Source organism: Triturus cristatus, chromosome 6 (genome assembly GCF_964204655.1).
Source record: "Triturus cristatus chromosome 6, aTriCri1.1, whole genome shotgun sequence".
Taxonomy (NCBI): Eukaryota; Metazoa; Chordata; class Amphibia; order Caudata; family Salamandridae; genus Triturus; species Triturus cristatus.
Window position 1 is genome coordinate 1240542144 of NC_140589.1, and position 23502 is coordinate 1240565645.

The following is a 23502-nucleotide window of genomic DNA, read 5'->3' on the forward strand; positions in this document are numbered from 1 at the left end:
CTGCCGCCCTATTTGTCTGTTCCTTGCTAAATGGTTGCATTGGTTTTACCAGAAATCTGATCACATGTGCGAATCGTATTCCAGTCTTGCTCCAGATGACATTAATGCTGAAAAGCAGAACACGCAGATTTGGCTTAACACAATGGACATTGTTTCGTTCTACATGGGCTTTCGGGTGTGCGTGAATGCGCATGATGGACTTTTTAGGTGATGTCCACAACCATCTTCTGGACATGCACTTCAACAGGTAGCGCCTTGTCAGGAAGAGAACAAACTTTCCTTTTGAGAGGATCAAGTAAAGTCAAGCTACAGCCAAAGCATTAGGTTTGGCTTGTCCTTCAAGGCAGTTCAGTATCTAGCGTTTTATGCTATAGCCATCAGTTTAGCTGGCACCTGCTTCAGCAGCATCATATGCAGCAGCAGTATTGTCTGCACTAGCCGGTAGAGGATTCAGTCATGGGTCAACAAACTCCTCCTTTTCTTCCTCTACAATAAAAGCTCTTGTTGCATTCTGCACTGCATGATCAAGGTCAAGGTATGCCTGTCCGCCAGTTTGCAAGTCTGAACATGTTTGCTAACAAAAGAAAAATAAATGTGAATCACAGAATCTGGCGACAAGGTGATTCACTAGAACCTCAAGGAAGCATAAGATGGACAAGTAAAGACAAGATATAAAATGTATAGGTTTTTGTTTGTAAATCTCCAAAGGGCCCCTTGTGATGAGACTGCACAGGTGCAGGATTCTTAAAAAATGAGAGTATGCAGGCGACTTTCAAATGGTACAGAAGCGTAAACTCTTTTTGCTGAGCAAGCTAATCAGAAATTTCTTGCTACAAATGTCAAGCAGGGAAACAAGGCTTTACATGTCATAGAAAGCACATCTTGAAGTCATTATTAGCGTGAGCAGAAAGATGGTTGCAACAGTTACACTTAGACAAAATTAATGGTTGTGAGCTTGTAGAGACCGTGTTAGTGTCTGAAGGGAATAATTCAGAACACTTAAGCTGTCCAAAAAAATGACCCAAACAGATGTCATTCAGTGTCTGCCTTGCTTTCCGGTTTATTGGGCTGAGGTCAGCACAACTTTCTCCTTTTATGGAAAAAAAACAGTGATTCTAGAGCAGGCTTTGCCAACACTGATATGTGGAGGACCATGACCCTTCTCCAGGTCCAGCATAAATCTCCATGGGTCCTAGCCCTGCTGCAGAAATTGGCCCCACCATCCTCCCATACACAACTAGATACCCCAGTGAGAGGGGATGAAGGGATCTATGTCCTCCTGCTTAAGGATGAAGCCCTTGACTGGTGAGTTGGCATGCTAAGGTGAGGATGATGGCTCGGGTTTTTAAATGAGGGAGCATGCCCTCAAGGCTACACAAAAAAAAGTGTACAGCTCTAAACAAGATACTTCTTCTTGCACCTTAGAGATGGTTATAGGGCACACACGTTCTTCTTTAGATGGGTCATCCTTTGCCATTGGTAACTTAACCAAAGTCTTTTCAAGTTTTGAATGGTCTTCCTTCCAGTTTCCTCTTGAAACCACAGTCAACTATAGTGCATAAATAATCTTGACCAACATAGAGCGATTAACACCTGACAGTCTTTAATACATCACACCCATAGCTCGAATATGAAAGGCTGCACCTGCCAGACTTACTATTCCTGAATCATAAAGGCTGTCAATGTTTTGTGGTACTCCACTTGATACTTTGTGTGCACTTGTGACTTCTTGCAGCTCTGCAGCAGTATTCCTGCCCCACCTGTTGAGGGATTTTTCCTCTGATTTTAAGCTGTGTTGGAGAAGGTTGTAGGTATCCTTTCTGTCAAAAGAACTGTGCATACGTTTGTGAGGAGCGTTATGACTACTGCACCTAACATTTATGTCTTACTTGTGGAATTGGTCCTGCATCAGTGAACTCAAATAGCATACATATTTTGGGGCAGTCATCATGGGTGCCACTGTCCCTCACAACCCAAAGGGAGCACCATGCATCAGTTTGTTGTGCGAAAGCTGAATTCCAATATTTTGAGCAAAAACAGAAAGCTTGTTCTTGTTACTTTTTTTACTTTTCAGTTTACCTATTTTTTCTGTCTTGCTAATCATGTATATAGGTTTATTAACTTATGAGAAAGGTTACATAGTATCGGATTCTAAAGAAAGGCAAAGAGTCACACGTTCTTATCTGTTGTCATTCGTAGTCCTCTGTGATTGAGGGGAAGTGGTAAGTGACTCAATCTGTTGCCATTTTTATCGAATGTATTTATCTATTTTACTTATTTTTTGCAGGATCAGTGTACTGGTATTTTGTGTTATTGAACTATGTAAAGGATGAAGATTTAGCTGCATGCAGTACAGCCTGTGCAATGCTACTCACTGCTGTGTCCAGAAAACTGCAGGACAGGTTAACTCCCATGGAAGCTCTGCTTCAGACGAGGTACTTACATTGTATGTTTGCCTGTATCATTCTATACATCTTTATATTTTTAGGTATGATGTGTTGCCTGTTCTGATAAATAAGTTTAATAAATGTCTTGAGATCAAAGCCTTAGGCACTAATATTGCCTTTTTATCAGATAATATTCACTGAAGTAGATCATTGCTAAAGTGTTGCCCTTTACTGTAGAGCAAATTACCATCTGGGTGTTACCCTGTATCTGCAGTGTGGTCAAACGTGGACAAGATGATTGATGGTATTATAGGTATAACTGCTCTAAAGCAATTGAATGTGGAGGATCGATAGCGATCATGTAATGAGGGTTAAGTTGGAATTTAATTATGATCTTGTATGTTCTGTCACAGCACTTTATAGACGTACAGTTTTCCAGCTATGTAAATTCTCCTGATTTCTAATGGATATTTCTTACCGCAGGTTCCTCACCTTGTTAATATTCCACAGGCTCCTCCGCCATCAGACTGGATCAAGAAACTTTTCATAAGTACCTCTGTGCGCCAGTAGGTGGCATTGTGCGGCTCCCTGCCAACAGCATTGTGCTCAGGTAGTGATGTATGGAGCCACATATAAGCACGACCCATGCGAGTTGACATAAGTTCCTTTCTTACTGCGCCACCAGACGCAGATCTGGAGCTACCTTCTTGTCTCTGATAAGGCAATTTTCTTTCTCAGAATCACAAATATACAAGTATCTAAGGGAAATGTCACTCCCTAAGACTACAGAGTTCAAGCTTTGTAGGTACTATCACAAACAAATGTCCGTAATACATCCCCACTAGCTATGCCTTTGGTGCTTTGGGTTGAAACACAGCTCCAAAAGCCTGCATTGATTGTTCCCAGATGAAGCCGAAGGCCTTAAGGGACTATGAGGCGAAGCTTGACATTGCCAAACATTGAAAGGTCCCACACCATCAATGGGGTGAGGTCAAAAAGGAGATCCTGTTTCCATGGGAGATTATTCTCTCGGTCGAAGTAATTGAGTAAGTCGGAAAAAAAAAGCTCAAGAAATCCATGCGGGACTCTGTCCATCCCGCTACTTTCCAATTCCAGAGATGTCACAAGGGTGTCCGTTTTCCTCTCAGTATCGCTCCCAAACTCGATAACCTTCTGAGCCGATTCCGTTTCATGTTCCACGGCAACCTGAATTTCCGGACCCATTGGCAATGTTGCAGCAAATAGAGGACTTCTTTGAAGCCATGCTGCATCTCTTTGGAAGCTCAAGGAACCATGTGGACCTCCAATTGGAATCCCGCTGGTGGGTTCCCCCATGTGCCAGCTAAAACATGCTGAGCCCACTGTGGGTTACGCACTGGCTTCCTTTGATTCTGATGCCAAGATCTGCATTGGCCCCTCAAGCACTGATGCCGGAGGAAGAGGCACAAACGATTGTATCTATCACTCTGAGCCGAACTTACTTTGACTGAGGCGTCGCCCTAATCTTCTTTCTGAAGTCTATCAGCAAGTGTGCTGTTCAGATGTGTTGGGGGAGGGTGTTCCAGGATCTGGCAGCAAGGTGGGAGAAGGAGTGTCCACAAGTGCAACAGCGGTGAATTTGTGGTGTCTGTGCAAGGGTGAGATTGGCACAGCAGAGGTTTTTGCGGTGGCCTCATCAGCGGTGGCCCCATCTATGACAGCCAGAAAGGGCAGAAACAAAAAGATTCATCGGGTGGGGGGGCAGTGGGGGGGGGGGGGTGGCGTCCTCATCAGAAAACAGATTGCCCAATAGATACAGCTTCAATAGGTTTCTGACAACTGGCAGGATCAGTGGTCCTTTGACACCAAGGTTGGTTCAAGGCCACAACATTTAGAACCTGAGGTGCAAATATATCTCATGTTACCTTATCTTGGTGACACTCTATTTGGCAAGAACATCTACACCTTGCAAGCAGTCAAGGCTGACTCTGACACTGTAGATATTGTGATACATTACATTTAAGATAGAAGCACCCTTTAGAGGGACCTGCAAAAGAAACACTTCTCTGTATCAAGCAGGATACCTGCGGTATCCGACTTTGCAACCCTCTCAGAAGCCCCTAGGCTAATTTACCTCCAGTGACAACATTCTGGTGCTGCTTACACCATCCCGTTTGAGAAACAATTCCAAAATGTTGTCATCTATTTTGGAAAATAGCATCGGGCAAATAAGCCCTGGATCTCAGATGGTCAGATGTTAGAGTTCACCCAAATTCCGCCCATCACACCAAAATAAGAGCACCCACTTCATCTCCATCTGCTTCGGAAGAGAGTGCTAGCTAAGCTAACCAAAGGTTCTGTAGTGAAAGCCCCTCATTCTCAGCAAAGAACAGGCTTCTATTCTCAGTTTTTCATGGTTTAAATATACTGCAATGATAAACAGTAAGGAAGGACACAAAATTATGAGTGCTTCGTTCCAGATAACCCCAAGCACCCTAATTTTTTTGTTATTTGCAATTCAGAATCAGAATTTATCTATATAAACATGAGACTTAAGTTTCTTCATTTGGGGAGGACACAATAATGTATTTAGAAACACATTTGCATAGCATGATGGACGTTGTACGGCGAATATGGATGTTACTGGGATCAGGATCTCATAAACTAGGACATTGTTGTGAAAAAACTGTATGCTGCAATGGAAATCTTGAGAGTACTAGCTGGGAATAGATGCCCTGATTCTGAATTGCAAATAACAACTAAGAAATTAAGGTGCTGCTGTTATCTGGAACGAAGCACTCCCAATTTTGTGTCTTTCCTCAATGTTAATCATCCCAGTATATTTAAAACATGAACAGCAATTCTCCGTTGTTGCATATGATTAAGACCCTGAGGTGGGTCGAAACGCGTAATGCTGCTCGGTTTGAGCTGCTTGCTATGAATTAAACCTCTTTTTACTTGTTTTCCGAATCGTTGGTCTTTTTCACAGTGCTGAGAAAGTGGCATGATTTCTGCATATTAATGTTATTATATATTTTCTACCTTCCATCCGCCATTTGCGATAAGATATAAAAGATATAAAAATAGAATACCTGCTTGCTATTCTGATTCAAGCATGTGACTGTAATCTATGAAAGATCCAATACTGGAGACAAAATGAGTTACTTACCTGTAACTCCAGTTTTCCAGTATTGGTATCTTACATAGATTCAAATGCAACCCACCCTCCTCCCCTGAGAGGCTCATCTTCTAGCGCAGGATTATTTAGTCCCACTTATGCCTGAAAATCAGAGGGACGCAGCCTCTGTTGGGAGTATTCTAGAGGGTGCTGTCTCCTGATTGGTTATTGTTCAAGTTTAGTCCTTTCTTAAAAAGGACTTAGATGGGCTATTAAACTGGCTTTTTCATTGCCATAATAGCCTATGATAGTGATACAGACTGCTTTATTATAGTACTGTGGGACTAGCACTTTGGGGAATGATTCAAGCATGTGAATCTATGAAAGATACCAATACTGGAGAACTGTAGTTACAGGTAAGTAACCTATTTTCTTAACCATGACCGTTTAGTCTTCCATATGTATCTTTTATGAGTTTTACATATGCAGGAACCTACTTTTGCCAAGACGAAGAGAGAAGTAGATTTCAAACCTTTCAAAATGTTTTACACATTGCCATTGTTAATACTGGATTTGTTAATTTGCTTAAATTTGTTTTGTATATGATTCTACAAAGAATTTATTAGCTGACCATTTTTCTTTGTTGATAGGTATGGCTTATATAGCTCACCATTTGATCCCGTCCTCTTTGATTTGGAAATTAGTGGCTCTTCTTGTAAAAATTTACATAATAGCAGCATTGGTGTGCAGTCTGATGAAATTGATCTCTCAGATGTCCTTTCAGGTTTGTATTCCATGTTGATAAAATATTGTAGACATATTTAGTCTTTCATTTTTCTTTTTAACCCTAATAATGATACTTCTACTTCAATGTGTATGTTATAGAATTGATCCACTTCTCACGGTTAAGGTTTGAACACTTTTAAGATGGTTGCTGATTGGGAATTTTTCACATTGCAAGCGGTACTGTTGTATAGGAAAGTATGAACAGGTTACTATGCACGGTTGTATTGGCTAAGAAATAATTATTTTGGGCTTATTCATGTTTTGATGATACCACCTAGAATCCAGACAAGTATATACAAGATAACTAGTTGATAAACAATACATACAGCGCAAGCCATGTCTCAACTTGGGAAAACTTAAAGAGTTTGTGTTCTTGCCCCCGAAAGGTTGACCGTAGTTGTGTTTAACAGCTGTTCAGGAAGCTCTCATTCTTGAATTGATGAAGGTTTTGAAAAGCAGATATAGTTTGCTGGAGAAACCATCATTGCTCCTGCGTCCAGAGGGAGTAGAGCCAAGACCGTCTTGGATATGTTTCAGATACAGAGTTTCCTGCATTAAGAAAATCTCTCTGACTTGTTGTGGATATCTGAGAAATAGACTTCTCTGACCACGGATTTAGAAGAGAATCTACGATTGAAGTTTGGCCCTTTATTTATGCAGTTGATTTTGTTTAATGACTTCCTCTCTTGAAGATGCACAGGCTTCATTCTCCCCATCATGCAGAAAATCCTTCATACATAAATAGTAAAAACTTTAGGCAAGAATACTAATACAGCTCTTAAAATTGTGGCCCATCCACATTATTTTGGTCTGATTTTCTTGAAGACCTTGAGTGAATAAGATTCAAGCTCCTCTCCTAGACATTGTTTTATTAACGGCTTTCAGGAGGAAGTCTTTGGTTTCAGATCTGCACAGTTCTCAGCCAAAAGCCAAAACCTTCAAAAATAAACATTTCTTTTTTTCTGGATATTTCTTCTTCTCCTATAGCTCTGTTAAATTCTGTTTTTTTCTAGGTAGTGGAGGCTACCTTTGTTCACTGTGTACACTTGCAAGTTAACCATGCCAAGTCTACAACAGCCCAAAATAAATCCATCCATAATCTGGGGATTTTTATTGGACACGCGAGAGGCCTGATTGTTTCTTTTTGTGGAAAGACAGTCTTCCACCATTTTAAGTGCCTTAATCAACAATGCATCTTGTACTTTCCTGATGCCAGGTTTACACCTCAATTCATGTGTTCTCTTCAGCAGTGTCTAGAAGACATACGGTAACAATACTTCCAGAATTGATTTGCCAGATGTACTTTAATACTAGCAGCTGGGTGATCCTTCCCAAGATAAGTAAAAAACCTGCTGCAGAGTTTTCTTTTTCACCAGGAAACCCTACTCAAACACTTGTGATACGTGCCTCTGATGGCTTGTAATTCAAGCTTTCCCATGTGACACAGAAATTAAGAAATTCATTTTTTTGTTTTTTTGTTTTTTAAATCTGTTTTTATTGACTTAAGTTGCACGTACAGAAAGGCAGCATACATTTTAAGACTAAGTGCATTGGGTCACATATCAACGTTGGAAACTTACTACTAGTGCATGGGTTCAAGCATTCCGAGTAGTCATGGGGCGCCTAGTGCACCAGAAAGCAGTGTTGAGCACAGTCTATGAACAATAGTGATTACAGTGTCATGATAACATGATCCCATTAATCCAGTGCGTAAGTCTTTCAGAGAGATCAATATGGACTTCCGAACAGATAACTTGTAGTGAAACAGTTTAAAACCAACAACCGCAGCATAGGCCGGTGCCAATACAAATTTCCCCTCCTCCCCCTTCCGCCGCCCCTCCGTCCCCCTCCAATCGTGTTACATCATGTCAGTTTGACTGTCACCCTCGCATGACGGCATCCACGCTAATCTCCCGTAGTGTCAATTTGAGTATGCAGGTGTACATGAAACACCACAGCCGCCCCCAGACACGGCCCTCGTTTCCTACTCTGCGCTTTCGCCCCTCTCCTAAGGCTGTTCCCCTGTACCTATCGCTGCAGTTTGCTGGAGTGCTTCGACCAGTCCCTCCCATTTGGAAGCTATGGGTTCCTTCCACAGTCCCAGGGTCTCTTCCCGTTGTATAGCTGTCCCCTCCGCCTTGGCCCATGTGGTGAGTGAGTGTCTCCATGCCCGTGTGTGGGGGGAGTCTTGTGCCTTCCACTTCCTGGTGAGAAGTCGCTTAGCGACCATTAACCCCAGGTCAAGGAACCCGGACGTTACTTTTGTGGCCAGGGAAAATGATGCAGCAGGTACACCGTCCAGTCAAAGGGCATGTCGCGCCCGTGCTTACGCGCAGCAGCTCACTGATTGTGTGCCAATATGTGTGTATCCTTCGGCAACTCCATAGCATATGGATGAGCCCAACTCCGGGTTCGTCACATCTAGGGCACACTGCATCAGTGTGATGAAAGTATCTATTGATTGTTTCAGGCGTAAGGGAAGCCCTGTGCACGATGAACAATTGTATTTGCCGAAACCTCATATTTCTGGGTATGCGCACTGGACTTTTCAATACCCGTTCCCATTCCTTGTCCTCTAGTTGCCTCCCCAGGTCGAGTTCCCATTTTCGTCGAAGGAGTTCTAGAGTAATCGCCGCATGAGTGCGTAGTGACGCCGCGAACCAACGGATCAGGTGACGGCCTCTCCCCCTAACATGCAGGTATTGAATGGTAAGGTGCTAGCTGGGTTCTGTGGACATGTCCCCCCATTGTGCAGTCAGGGTCGCGATTAGTGAGCGGTGGAGTAGGAATTACCCCTGCGGCAATCCCTCATCTGCAACTAGGGAGTCATATGGGATGAGTGTGCCATCCTGCCAACTCGCAAGCATGGTAGGGGTGAGTGCCCGCATCCCACACCAATTAAGAAATTCATTCGAGAAAATGAATTCAAGGTCTGACCCCAAAGTTATTCCAAAGCGAACAGCAGATTGTAACATACATTAGGGAGTATCTAAATATTTTAGAAATTCTTCACAGACAAAACTAAGGATTTTAAGAAGTGCAAACAGCTTTTTGTAGTCTGAGGCTAAGGTCAAGCTTTGTCAAAACAGTGCAAAGTTAGAATGATTGTTGCTTTCATTAAGGCTGACAATAAGAAAGCAATGCAGCTATTCTGAAAAAGTATCGGCTCTGCCAGAGGCAGGCCTACAGCATCTCTTTATCTGACTGCATCTCTTGCAGAGATATGCAAGCTAACCGCCTGGAAGATGTCCATAACCATTGCAGATATAGTATAGGGTGACGTTGCATGCTGCAAGTATGTACAAGAATTTGATGTTGATGGTCTAGTTGAGCTGTGAGTTATTTAAGCACTATTAATGTCTTTGCTAAAGCAATGTTACTCCCACATTTCTAGTTAAATACTACTTGGTATTCTATTTAAAGTCCTAGGATTTTTAAAGATCTATTGCTGGAGAATAAATAAAATTGCTTGCTTGTTTCTGTGGTTCTCCAGTATAGGTACATTTTATAGATTCGCATGCAAATTACTAACCTCTGCTGTATGCTGTTGCACTTTACAATTACCACCGAGGATGAAGCTTGAGGCCTACCAAATCGTTGGCTGCCCGACACAGTCCAAAGATTGTGTGAATGAATTGCCTGGAGTATGTTTTATTGTTTCTATATCTACTGGGTCTTCAGGTACAAAGTATTCCCTACTTAAAAAGGAGAAATATCCAAAGCTTGTGAATGTATCCAAAGCTCTGGAGAGCTATCTTTGCAAGTACGTAGTTTTTACATCTATGATCTGGTGTGCCCGAGGGTAATATTAGCTGTTGGAAATGCAAAACATTTGTCAATCCGGTAAAGCTTGCAGTCTCTCTCTGTATGAAGAGTTTGCTTCTTTAATATATGAGTGTCATTGGCTAAATAACACATGGCAGTTAAATGTTTCATTATGAAACATACTCCTCTAAGATTGTGTAGGTAAACCCGCATTTTAAACCAAGACTTATAGTTAAAAGGAATTCCTTGAATGCCAGTAAAGTTCCCCAGGCCTCCAACACTTTGACAAGGATATGCTTCTCATCAGTAAACCACAGAGCGTGATCTTTTTACAGCTGAAAGGAATAAACCCAATTATACCTGAAGTCTGTAGTTAAGATGTCCTCTTGTTCCAGAGGTCACATCAGTCTTTGGGTGCTTTAAATAGGTATGATGCATCCTTTTAATTCATGTGGAACATGACCTACAAGAATCACTATGTGTGGGTGTCAGAAAGTGGGTTTCTGTTGCAGTAGACACCCCCCCCCCCCCCCCCCCCTTCTTTAGGTCTCGCTGAGCCCAGCGCATGCGCTGGTTCGAAGAGACATTTTGTATGTGGGAATTTCAAAGTGCTGCTGGCTGGCCTAACGCTTGCGTTCACGCGATCGTGCACGCGCGCAGCCGGCCGCCAGCAGCACTTTGAAAACTCGTGCGTCATCGCGATCACTTTCGCTTTCAGAGCGATCGCGATCACGATGACGCACGCGCACACACAACTCCCGCTTCTCCCCCTCCCCCACCTAATTCCTCCATGTATACGAATGTTGAAAGCTCACTTTGTCTCTCTGTGCCGCATTGTAATCTGTTGTAATCAGTTGGTTCTTAGCAATTGTTTCTATCGGCACCAGACAATTTTACTAATTAGTCTGAGTGACTGCTTAATTGATTGACCCGCTTAGACCTGAGCAGCAGCATGGGTAGCACTGTTAATAGAATCTTATTCGGGTCTCCTGTGTCCTTGAAGGAGCTATAGTGCATTAAAGTTCAGTCTGCGTTTTGTGACACTACTTGTAGAGGAAGCAGGTGTGAAAACAAAGGCAGTGCTATTCTGGTGGCCGCCATGTCCCGTTTTCAGACCAAACAGGTGTCAAAGTGGAGCTGACGCTTGTTTTAGTTCTCACAGTTTATTTCAGCTTTGCTTAAGACTTATTTTTACACCGAGTAGGTAGGTTTATTGACTGTGGTAATGTCCTCTGCCTTTGCACACCTCGATGCTACGTTCTCTCTCGCAACACCGCCGATTCGTCTACACTTGTTCCGGAAACCACATTCAACAATGTTGAAATTGGTAAGCGTTCGTCTTAACCGATATGCTGGTTTCCGTATTCGCCTTTACCCTGTCATAATCTCTTTTATGCATAGGCTCCTTCTTGAATCTATCTATGGTTGGCTCGTATCTCCATACCTGACGATAATGTAAAATCTAAAGACTAGAAGGACAAACCTGCAGCATTCTGACAGTTTCCTTTTATCTCGTTTCACCACTAGAGTGTTTTTATTACAACTCGCATGTAATCTTTGCGCTGCATCGCTCTCTGATTTTTGGTTACATATTGATGACTATCTATCATCACTGGCCTTGAATGTCCCTCGCAGCATTGAGGAGATATAACACTGAATCCTGGTTGGTTTTTTCTTTTTTTAAATTATTTCTTACATCTAGGCAGTGGATGAATCCGTCTAGTAACTAAACTTACAGAACTCCATCTACTCTGACATGTGGGCTCACACATTGGATTATACACTTTTTCAATCTAGGTAAGCAATTGGGCTTGCTCTTTCCAATTCTCCCCTGTTTTAACATTACCATGTCATTTACACTTGTCTGACCAATGTAGCCTTCCTATCTTTTTCTCACATTAGGCTGCTTCATAAAGTAGAGCACACAAGCAGACTGTGTGCACCCGCCTCTCTCCTTCACACTGGAAAGAACGCACATTGTATGATGCTGCAGGACAAGCGCTCTCTGCCTCTGTTTCTTGGCGCTACATTAGCAGTTTTATAGAGTGTGAACTCGACCCGAAGGTATCGGAGCGCTTTGTATGAGCACTAGTTAAGTTACAGAAGGACACATTCATTTTTGCTAGGCAGGCTGTAATAAGGCACGTGAGTGACACGTCAAAGGTCCTAGTGATTAGAGCGCTTGTGATTGGAGGGTTTGGTGTAGATTTATTCTCGTCTCCTTCTCAAATAATTATACAATGTACCGTACAACCGAAAGTCATGCTATTAAAAAAAGCCCTCTAGTAAAGCAGCCGCCTCAGTGAATGTTTTATAATGTAAACATTTTTATTGCGAGCATATAGCAGCCAAGTTTAGACACCTGCATTTGATTTCATTTTATTTTGTGCCATGTGCTTGCATTAGAACAAGCATTCGCAATGCAATAGGTCTTGCATTTACACAAGTTTGAGCTATTGGCATTGTAAATAACAATGCCTTTTTTTTGTTTTGGTTTTTAAAACATAAATAAAAGGCATTGCCATTTACAATGCCAATAGCTTGAACACGCGTAAATGCGAGACCTATTGCATTGCAAATGCTTGTTTTTTTTTGTTGCCAGACGACTGATGCTCTATGACTTGATGTGCTCTGGGGCCCTGCCAATCAGGACCCCAGGGCCTGTGTTCCTTCCCCCAGAACAAAACCCAATTGACAGCTCTGGCCCCAGGTAGGTCCCTGGTAAATGGTACCCCATGTACCCAGGGCACTGTGACCAGATAAGGCTCCTAAGGGCTGCAGCACTTATTGTGCCACCCTTAGAGGCCCTGTACCCTGACACACACACATACTGCCTTTACAGGCTGTGTGTCTTGGTACAGAACAAAACAAAGCGTCGACATGGCACACATCCCAGTGTGCCATGCCCACAAACACACTGCCCTGGCATAACTCAGTCACCCCTCTAGCTGGGTGCACTATGCCAGTGGTGTGGTTACAGGTGCATGAGCCCTGTACCCCTACAGTACCCAGGTCCATTCCTGGGCAATGTAAGTGCAGTGCTGCCATTAAGAGTATATGGTGTTGGGAGGTTGTCATTACGAACTCAACAGCACCATGATGGCTACACTGATGTCTGAGAAGTTTGGTATTAAACTTCTCAGCACATTAAACCCACACTGATGCCAGTGTGGAATTTAATGTAAAATGCATGACAGAGGGCAACTTAGAGTTGCCCCCTGAAATTAACCCATAACCAGTGTCCTGACCGAGAGGCTACCTAGGCTGCCACCCAGCAGACAGGTTGGTGGCCCCCTGGGTAGACAGCCATCCACTCTCATGGGCCTGCAACAATGCACATCCTGGGGCGAGGTGCCCAGCCCCCCCCCTCCTCCCCAGGATGGGCAGTGGAAGCTTCAAAGGCATGCCGCCTTTGTGAGCCTCCCCAGACCACTTGCTGTACTCAGCAACTGGCCCCCACCGGTTCTGACCCCCACTCTGGTGGGAAGATCGGTGGGAAAACCGAAGTGAGGAAATGGGGTGTGCCAGCCTCTGCCAACCCCACCCCTAAGGTGGGGGAGGCGAGGTGAAGCACAACTCCGGGCTCTCGCCATCTTGAGGATGGGGAGCCCTACCCAATCAGGACTAGGCTCCTGCCCCCCTTCCACTGGAGAGTGGCAGGATAGGGGGTGTACCCACCCCAGGGAAGGGACCCATTGGTCCCTGACCTTTACCTACCTGTAACGCCCCTAAATTTAGTATTTAGGGGCACCCTGAAGCTTCCTTCCTAAGATCCCGAATCCGAAACAAGAAGAAAGAAGACCTACCGTGCAGCTGCTAACAAGAGGACGACACCAACTGACTTGGCCCTAGCCCTACAGGCCTGTCGACCCTCGAACCTGCTCCTGCTAAATCTCAGCGTCTCCAGTGGTCAGCAACCTCAAACCCCGGAGGACCTGACTGCCTTGCTCATCTAAAAGACTGGGACTCCCACGAGCAGTGGTTCTGCTCAAACAAGCAACAACTCCTGGTGCCAGCCAGGAACCGCGAATCCAGCACACTCTGCACCCGCAGAGCCCGGCCTGTGCCTGAGTGAACAAAGACCACGAGGACGTCCCCCCGGTGACTGTGACCAAGAATCCAGCACCCAAGGACGCTCTTGATGACGCCTGCAGCCTCAATACCAGTGACCCCTCCAACTGCGACCAGCAGAGGGTAAGATTTCCCAACGCCAAAAGACACCCCTGCACCCGACGCCCTGCGACCCCCTGTGCCCAGCTCCTGGGTGCCTACCTACCCTACAGCTTCCCAACATACCTCTCGAAGTGGTGGTCACACCTGAAGAATCTCCGTCCCCGAGCCTGCAGCCTTTGTTAATCTTGCAGCTTCTCCATTGAAATACGTTGAGCGCCCAACGGCTCAAAAGAACGGAAGTGCAGCATCTGTCCTAAACTACTTCCCCACTTGCCCTGAGTAAGTGACCAGGAGCTCAGCTCCCACAGCCGCGTGGCCTGCCTGCCTGCAAGCAGCCACCAACCACAGGCCCCCTGCTCGCCCTAGGCTAACATTGGGCCTACTCTCTCTGCATCCAGCTGCCCCTGTGCCGCTGAGGGTGTAACAACTGTACCTACCTGACTCTGGGAGACCCCTGAGTCTATGCCCAGAACCTTAACTCTGCCAGTCGAGTACTTACCTGAAAGCCGATAACCTACATTTTCTCCATAGGGTAACATTGACTGGTTTCACTTGTAAATTCTTCTAAGTGTCGAGTTTTGAAACTTTAAAATATTCACTAAAAATCACCCGATCAATGAAAACGAAATTACTCACCTGTTATCAGGAGAGATCCCAGTGTTGGATCTTTTGAGCCCGGCACTGACTGTACAAAGCAATTAAAACTGTGATTTTCCGATAATCAAACTTTCCTCCATAGGATAACATTGTCTGGTTTTTGCCAGAAATTCTTCTAAGTTTCGATTTTTGAAACATACAAATATTCCTTAAAAGTCGCCTGTGTAACAAAAACGATTTCATTCAACTGTTTACACGAGATGCACCAGGGCTGAATCCAGTATCCAGCCCGGAGTAAAAAAACCTAGGCAAAGTAATTGATATTGCGTTTACTTTAAAATCCCCATTGAGCTCAATGTTATAATTGTGTTTAACTTACGTTGCCTATTGCAACAACTGTAACTATTGCATTTAAAAAGTCTATTGCTTATTGAAAGTATTTAAATAAAGCATCTCATTCTGTGAAAGTACTTTGATACCTACTTGTGGTTCTAAAATAAAACTACTATATATTTTTATATACAAAACAATTGGCCTAGATTTCAGTTCTTGAGTGTTTGAGACCATTTGCTGACTGATTGTGCACAACAAATGCTTTACACTGTTCTCTGATACTGCCTTACTTCTCGGCCAAGCTACCGCTTTAGAGAGTAAGGTTATATCTAACTTTAGCCTCTGCCAAACCTCTGGGGTCTGTGGACTCTGTGCACACTGAACCTTACTTTGGTGCAGTATATACAGAGCCACAGCCACTTTCTTACTGTGGGCATCTGTAAATTAATTGAAAACACTTTGAAATGATCATACACTGGTGTAGCACAGACCTTAACTTCTTTCTCGTTTCCCTCTGAGCCAAGACTTGATCGCATCCAGCGTCATTTGCAAGATCGGGGAGGGAGCTTTCTGATCCTGAACTTGTGGGGCGGCAGTACAGGAAGCCTTCCTCTCAGTATAGACGTACTCCGAATAAAGAGCTTACCTTAGTTGACGTCAGCTTGCTCTCTTTTCTTCCATGGACTCCTAACTGGTGACGAGTAACATACCCATTTTGACTAGGAGGAGAGTTGATGAATGACCCTACTTGAAACTCTCTAAACCAGGATTGGTGTGTCTACTAGAACTGAGATCAGCGTACGGTGGCGGCATGAGGTTTGCATAGATTTTGATGTTCCTCCTGAATTACCCATAATTTTGGAAAACTTTATTTTATAGGCTCCAACCTTTGCTGTGAGCATCCCCGCGACCTGCTGTATATGCCTTGTTGCTTGACCAGTTTCTCATTCCTGCTGCCAAGCAACTGTTTAGTTGTAGGATGTTTCCCGTGTTGTTGTCGTAGATATTGTTTTGCCTCATCACGTAATCACAAGGGCTCTGCATGCCCGCATCGGTGTTTAAAGGTATTGGGCGTATTTAAAGAGATACACTTGTTCTACTTTGAGTATGAATAAATAACAATTTGCCATCTTAGAATACGATGTTTAATTGAATGTTTTCTGGAGCATTTCAAGAGACATGTTTGTGCTATATGTGCTACACAGGATATAAATACCTACTGGTTTCCCATTAAAGGAGACTTTGTTGACTTGAACATTTTGGTCTCTGTTATAGGACTATGTAAGGATTCTTGGCACCTACCTATTTTTTGAATGCCCATGGTGAGCCAGTTATACCTTGGGATATCTGTAAGGAGTGTTTTGAAGCTTATATTAAGGCTGTAGGGGGTGACATTTTACCGCAACCAGAAAATTGGCCATGTTAAACCAGTATCTTGGTGCCGAAGGAAGACGTATATTAAAATATCTTCTACCTTCCGTCGATGGCGAAGAAGAGACTAATGAGATGGATGAATATGACAGCACATTGTTTCTGTAAAGTTTGAATTTTGGAAATAAAAGGAATGAAGTATGGAAAGTTTCAAGTTCCTTAAAAGGTGCCAGTTTCAAGGTGAATCTGTGGAAAGCTCTGTTGCCAGTTTGCATTCATTAGTGGCCATTTGCAACTAGAAAGAGTTCCTTGATGAAATGCTTGGATATCAATTGGTGTTGAAAGCTAATGATAAAAAAGTGTAGGAAAAACTATTGAACACCGAAAGTTTAACCTTGCAGATGGTGGTGAATATAATGAAATGAATGGTGTCTACAAGTGAAGACTTGAAGTTGGTGTCCAAGGTGTAGGAGAGTAGGGTCTGCTTTCTATGTTCACCCCCACTTTTTGCTTTTGCTTCACTGGTTTTCGACTTAGATGTGGCTAATCAGACCCACAGCCCAGCTGTTCTCTCTCTAAATTCATACTATGTACTTTAGGTGCATAACCCAATTGGTTAGGATCACCTTATTGGCCCCTGTATAGTGTACCTTAGGTACCCAGGGCATAGGTGTACCCTAGGCCTACCAGGGGCTGCAGTATGTATTGTGCCACCCCTGGCCTGGCCTTCCATTATGACTCAACTGGCTGATCGCTCAGCTGTGGCAAGGTCGTGTAATCACTCCTTGCTTAGGTGTAGTATTCCTATACCTACCTTATATATAGACACATGTGTACCTATCAGCCACTCCTATGGCAGGCCTTAACAATCCTGGAGGCAGAGTGCTTGGTAACATGTGAGATGGTGCTCTAGCATGAGCTGAGCCTGTCTGCAGCTTTCGGAACCATGTCCTTATAGCTGTTCTATGATATAGCCTACGATATACTCTTAAAGTGCCTTATAATCTTAAACGGTTATGGTAACTATGGTTTGGCTTTATCGAAACATGTCGTGTAAGGGGTCTAACACTTTGGAATAATACCCCCATACCATTTCTGGCAATGAGGATATTATTCCTCCCTTCTAGAGGGAGAAGACATGTTGAAACCTACTTACCCGGTTAAAGTTAACCAGAGCCCCAGCATCACAAAATGGATGCTGCTGCCACAGACACAAGTCTGACCTCCTGCTGCTGGGAGTCCTTTCAGCGAGGGAGGCTTGGACAATAGGTTTCCTGCCTTGGGAGGTGCGAGCACCACCCCAGACAGGAGTTGGTGTATTGGGGCAGGGAGGGATGAAAGAAACTAGACACTGCCTGGAGCACACAAGGTGTCCCATGCATAGTCCAATTCAAACCGGTGCTGGGGCACTCCAGCCCCAGCTCTTGCGCGAAACTGGACAAAGAAAATGGGGTGTAACCACTCCCCTTCCTGGTCCCACCCATAGGAGGGACCTTGCAGGTAGCCCAGCCCACTAGCCCAGTATATCAGTAGGTAGCTGAACGCTGCTAAATTAGGTTAACCTGAATCTGCAACTTGAACAGAAACTCTGAACCTTCGACATTCGACCTCAGGAAGAAGACTGAAGAAATCTTCCTTGTGGCCAAGGAGTGACCACCCTGGGCAACCAGGCACCATCCAGCGACCGCTGCTTGCTTTGCGACTGATCCTACGAGGGACGACTGCAGAGACTGACCAGCGCCGAGACTTCCAGACACCTCTGACCCAGATCCATATCTGCAGCGAAGCTGAGACCCGTGGAGGCGACGAGGGACGTGGGACCGGCGACTTGGGAAAAGTGGCTAGTAACTGACTAGCGCGACTTCTGAGGCTTCCTCGAGGCTGTGCTTGGGGAATTGAGAAGCCCCAATCCCGAGCACCATCTGCAAAGAAGATCAGCTCCCCACACTTCACGTGTTGTACGTGGGGCCCTTCTGCACCTGAGTTGCTCGACGTGTTGTCCGGTTGCTGGCCCGTTGGCTAGTAGCCTCTGCGACGACGAACCTTTTGTTTCATCTTGCTGGTCCGGCTCCTCCAGACTGGCACCCGCTCCTCTGTGAAAGAGAAGCACCCCAGACCTTCCCGGTCTGCACCAGAAGCAAGTCCTCCATCCTGCGTGGGTTCCGCTTGCCAAGGCTTGTTGGGTCCTGACTCGACATCGACGCCGCCGACAGCAAGAGCCTTCTTGGGACAGCTCACCTCCTGGTGGTCCTCGACGTCTCCTGGTACCCGTGGCTGCTGCGACAAGCTTCACCTCTTCACCTGCATCTTCACGACATCGCCTGGTTCCTTCCTGGTTACTTCCCGGCTCCTGGCTGGTGACCTAGACTCTGTCCCTTTTGCTTGCAGGTATCCTTCCTTCTTGATCTCATCCTTGGGATCCACCGGACACTCTTCACTGACTGCCTGTCAGCAACTTTCCTTCAGGCATCCATAGAAGTCAACGACGAAACCCGACGCAAGTTCACACCAATGCACCCGCAGCCCGTGGGCTAGGTAACTTGAGTACTCCGGTGCTCACAAGGGTACTGACTATCCTAGGGTCTAGTTTCCGAGTCTCGACGTTCTAGCTATTCCAGAAGTGTCCTAAAACTGTTAATTTCTAACTGCTAGTAATTCTGTCGACTTTTACGCTTTATGCGTGAGAGTTTCCACTCTGCACCTGAATCCCGTGGGCCTCCCACTTCCTAACCTTTGGTAGTATAGTGTAGCCCCAGCGATTCCCTAGGCCTATCCTGTGTTCGTGACAGTGGTTCTTATACCACTTACTTAGTATATGGTTTGCGTGGCCCCTAGGGCCTAACTGTATTACTTACCTGTGTGACTTAATGTATGCTTAAATAAGACTGTGTTGTACTTACCTCGAATCTCATAAAGAGTGCTGAGGGTTTGACTATAATAAATACATTCTATTTTTATATAGATCTGTTGTGGTGTCCTTTCATTTGGTATTCAAGGGATTACAAATGGTATAACAGCTGGCTTCACATGCCATTCAGAGTTTAGCCTAAGACTGCTCTTGTCCATGCTACCACTAGGATAGCTGGTCTATAAGGTTGACTTTACAACCAATCACCATAAGGGTTGTTTGGACTGATACAAGGTGTACACTAGAATTAGTGACATCATATATAAGGCCAACTTCTCACACAAGGGAAAAATGTATAATTGTTCAAAAAGAGTTTCTGAAGTTTAAGTAAGAAGATGCTATGGGGACATTGACTAAAGTTGAGGATACAAGCAATGTGACTTGCTAAGCATTGGGCTAGAGAGTCATTTGGCAACTGAAGATTTTTGTCTTGCTATAGGGTAGATATGCAGGAAGTGTAAAATAAAGGGACATTTCGCCAAGATATGTTTGGGAGGAATGGGTAGCATGAGGAAAACTAAACGTGCAGTAAGTACTATAGAGGGTTGTAGTGAAGAGAGTATGTATCTGGATGCAATTTTGCAGGTGTAAAAGGTGCGGTGTGTCAAGGAAGATGATTCTATTTGTTCGATCAAGATTGATGGCAAATGTGTGAGGGTTATGGTGGATTCTGGGGCTAGGTATTCACTCATTTGAGAAGAGTATTTAGAGAAATTCCCACATCATCCCGTCAATCCTCCAGATGTGAAGCTGTCAGCGTATGACAATAAACCTATAGATCTGTTGGGATTCATTGAGGCCCAATTAGAATTCCAAGGGATGGAGGTTCCTTCTAACATTTATTTTGTCATGAAGGGTCTTTCTTACTGGGATGGCCACAGCAAAGACATTTGTTCAGGCAACTTAACCCAAATCATCCTCATCAAGTTTTGGGTGTGCCATCTAGCATATGCGAGGTGAGGAGGACATCTGTAGAAGATAAGTATCCTTTGGTGTCCAAGGATGAGTTAGGGGAGCTCAAAGGGTTCATTCACAAAATTGTACAAAGGGCAGTGTGTTTCCCAATGTCTCTCAAAGCCTCGAATGTTCTTTTCATTTTGAGAGAGACCTTATGCAGAGAGCTGCAGAGGTTGTGTGATAAGTGAACTATTTAGGCGATTGAGGCATCAGAATTGTGGACACCCATAGTGCTAGCCTAGAAAAGAATTGGAGATCTGAGTCTTTGTGTTGAATTAAGGGACTTGAACGCTGCCATTTGGGTTGACAAGCATCCTTTGCCCAATACTGGGGAAATGTCTACCATCAAGGGAGTTACGTTTTTTTCCACACTTGGTCTCTCCTCTGCATATCACCAAATTGTGTTACACCCTGATGCTCTACCATTAACATAATTTGTCACACTAGAGGGTGCCTACAGGTACACGGTCATGCCGTTTGGCATCCACATTCGCAGTGTTTCCTAGAACTATTCATCATCTTTTCAAGGGTTTCCCCATGATACATTATTTCAAGATGATATTCTGGTGTTTGGGGCAGACGTTGTTGAACATGATCATTCCTTGAAGACAGTGTTAGAGATTTTGCAATAGAGTGGGTTGGCAATAGAAAAGGAAAAGTGCAAGATAAGAGTAAATGGAGTTGAGTATCTGGGGCAGTGATGAAAGAGGACCCTGACATAAAGCATTATATTAGGGAATTTCCGCCTTGTGTTTGTAGCGACAAGTTTTAGAAAACTGTGAAATATCCCCCTGTTTTGGACAAATTTGATAGTCCATGGAAGAAATTTGTTATCGGATGCCCAGTGAACGTGTTTGGTTAGTGTCACAAATACGCCATTGTGATGGTAGATTATTTTTCACTATGGCTTAAGGTGAAGTTCATGGAGGAGGTCCCTACTAGTGTGATGATTGGGACTGACGCGACTCCGGCGGAGGTCAGTGCTTTCCTCTCGGCCATGAGGGGCCTGGCTCCGCCGTCGACGCCTGCCGGCGTGCCTTCAGGCCCCGTGGGCTTGACTGGGCGGACTCGCGTGCCGGCGGCTCCGGCCCCGGCGCCGTCGACGACTTTGGTCCTGACGCCGCAGGTCCCCGGAGGACGCCGTTCCCCGGTTTAGCCCCGGTCCGGGCCCGACGCCGGCACGGTGCCGCTAGACGCCGCTTCCGACGCCGATGGATGAGAGTTTCATCTACTGCCCGGCTCCGATCATTACTCCTGTTTATCAGGAATTGGATGACGGGGGCGACTGGGAGGGGTCTGAGGACCCTATGCCCAGACAGGCCCAACTTTCACAGGACTGGGCAGACGAACTGGGGGATGCCAGTGGTCTGGACACCTCCCCGGACGCTGGTTTCATCTCTCCTCCAACTGTGGCATCGGAGGAAGGTGCAGCTTTCTCAGTGGTGCTGCGCAAGGCGGACGAAGCCCTGGGGCTCGAGTTGCCTGCTGTGGCCCTGAGGACTAACATCCTCACAAAGGTGCTTCAACCGTCAGCAAGCTCCACAGAGCCTCTGCTGCAGTTCAATGAGGCCCTCGTAGACTTTCTTTTTTTTTTGAAAACCTTTATTTCAAAATTCAGGACACAGCTATTTAGCCGACAGCCCGAAGGTTCGGCAGCATTGAGAGTTAGATACAGTGATGTGTCCCCAATACAGTTCAAAGAGTAATGCAAAGGTCCAATTTTAAATAAACACAGAAAAAACTCACAACAAACCCCAGCAAGGCAGAACATTGAAAGCCCATGGCGAAAGCCCCCAGGGGAGGCCGGACCCCACTCATCTACTAGTTACAAGACTGTGTACGGAGGAAGAAGGGGGACAGCAGAGGCCCAAAACGGTTCCTAAAACCAAACTGTGCTGGAAGGTAGGTCAGGGGGAAAGCTGTTCCTCGGGAGGTTCCAGATCCGGGGCAAGACATATTCCCCCCCCTGTATTGGTTCCACCGCCCCCAGATGGCGTGCCACTTCCGGGGGCGACCTCTAGAGAAGTAGACCGTCTTCTCCCTAAACATGCTCCAGTCCATGTTCTCCTTCCACGCGGTCAGTGTAGGGGGTCCCGAGGAGCCCCACAATCGCGCGATATCCCTTTTAGCTACCATGTTACCCAGAGTCACCCATTGGGTCTGCGCCTCATCGAGGTCAGTGGGCCCCCAGACGTTCAGGAGGCAACACCGCGCCTCCGGCTGTACCGCAGTGCCCGTCACCTCCCCCATAACTGCATGGACTCTCCTCCAGAACTCCACAATGACACCACATTCCCAAATGATGTGCAGGAAAGTACCCACCATACCACATCCCCTTCTGCACAGGCCGTCCTCCGAGAATCCCATGTGGACCAGCCTTGGCCCCGTCACATACACCCGGTGCAGTATTTTAAGCTGCACCAGCCTCAGACGCGACGGGATCGCAACCTCCTTAGGAGAAGAAACCGCTGACTGCCAGTCCTCATTATCCAACTCAAGGCCATCCCTAGTCCACTGTTCTCTCAGCCCCAAAAGCATATCTGCCCGGACGTTAATCAACTTCTTATATATGAGCGAGATCGTGCTCTCGGGCATATGACCATCAAGGACTCGGTCCTCAAGGGGAGAGGACTCCGGCACCTTCTCACCCTCCACGAGGACTGATCGGAGGGCGTGACGCAGCTGGATATACCTGAAATACTCTGAGGGCCCTAGCTCATACTCAGTCTGCAACTCCTCGAAGGACTTCACCCTCCCCTTATGCAGCACATCTCCCACCTTGGATATACCTATCAGGTCCCACTTATCAAAGCCCTTCGTATGCCAGAGTCTTCCCAATCTCTCCGATTCAAACAATGGGGTAGCGAGGGTGAGCCTATCCTTCCAGCCCAACGAATCAGTCGCCATCTTCCATACACGCACCGCCACACCTGTGGGCCCCGTGAGGGACGAGTCTAAGGACCGCGAATACAACGCCCTGTAGTAGTTGCCGCCACGAAGCAGCCACCTATCCAGGGCATACCCAGGGCTGAGGGCAGGGCCATAAAACCCATGGTTGATCGCGCTCAGCTGCGTGGCCCAATAGTACCGTCGGATGTCTGGGAGCGCAATGCCCCCATCGTACCATG

The 23502-nt window shown here is 45.5% G+C and overlaps 1 protein-coding gene across 1 annotated transcript in view; it reads left to right on the forward strand.

Annotated features, from left to right (window-relative positions):
• Positions 1-23502, forward strand: part of BIRC6 (baculoviral IAP repeat containing 6) — a 1973616-nt gene that overhangs the window by 453737 nt on the left and 1496377 nt on the right. The window contains exons 21-22 of the mRNA XM_085609819.1: positions 2288-2435; positions 6135-6268. Of these exons, the coding sequence (XP_085465945.1) occupies positions 2288-2435; positions 6135-6268 (282 nt within the window). The remainder of the gene's footprint in view (positions 1-2287; positions 2436-6134; positions 6269-23502) is intronic.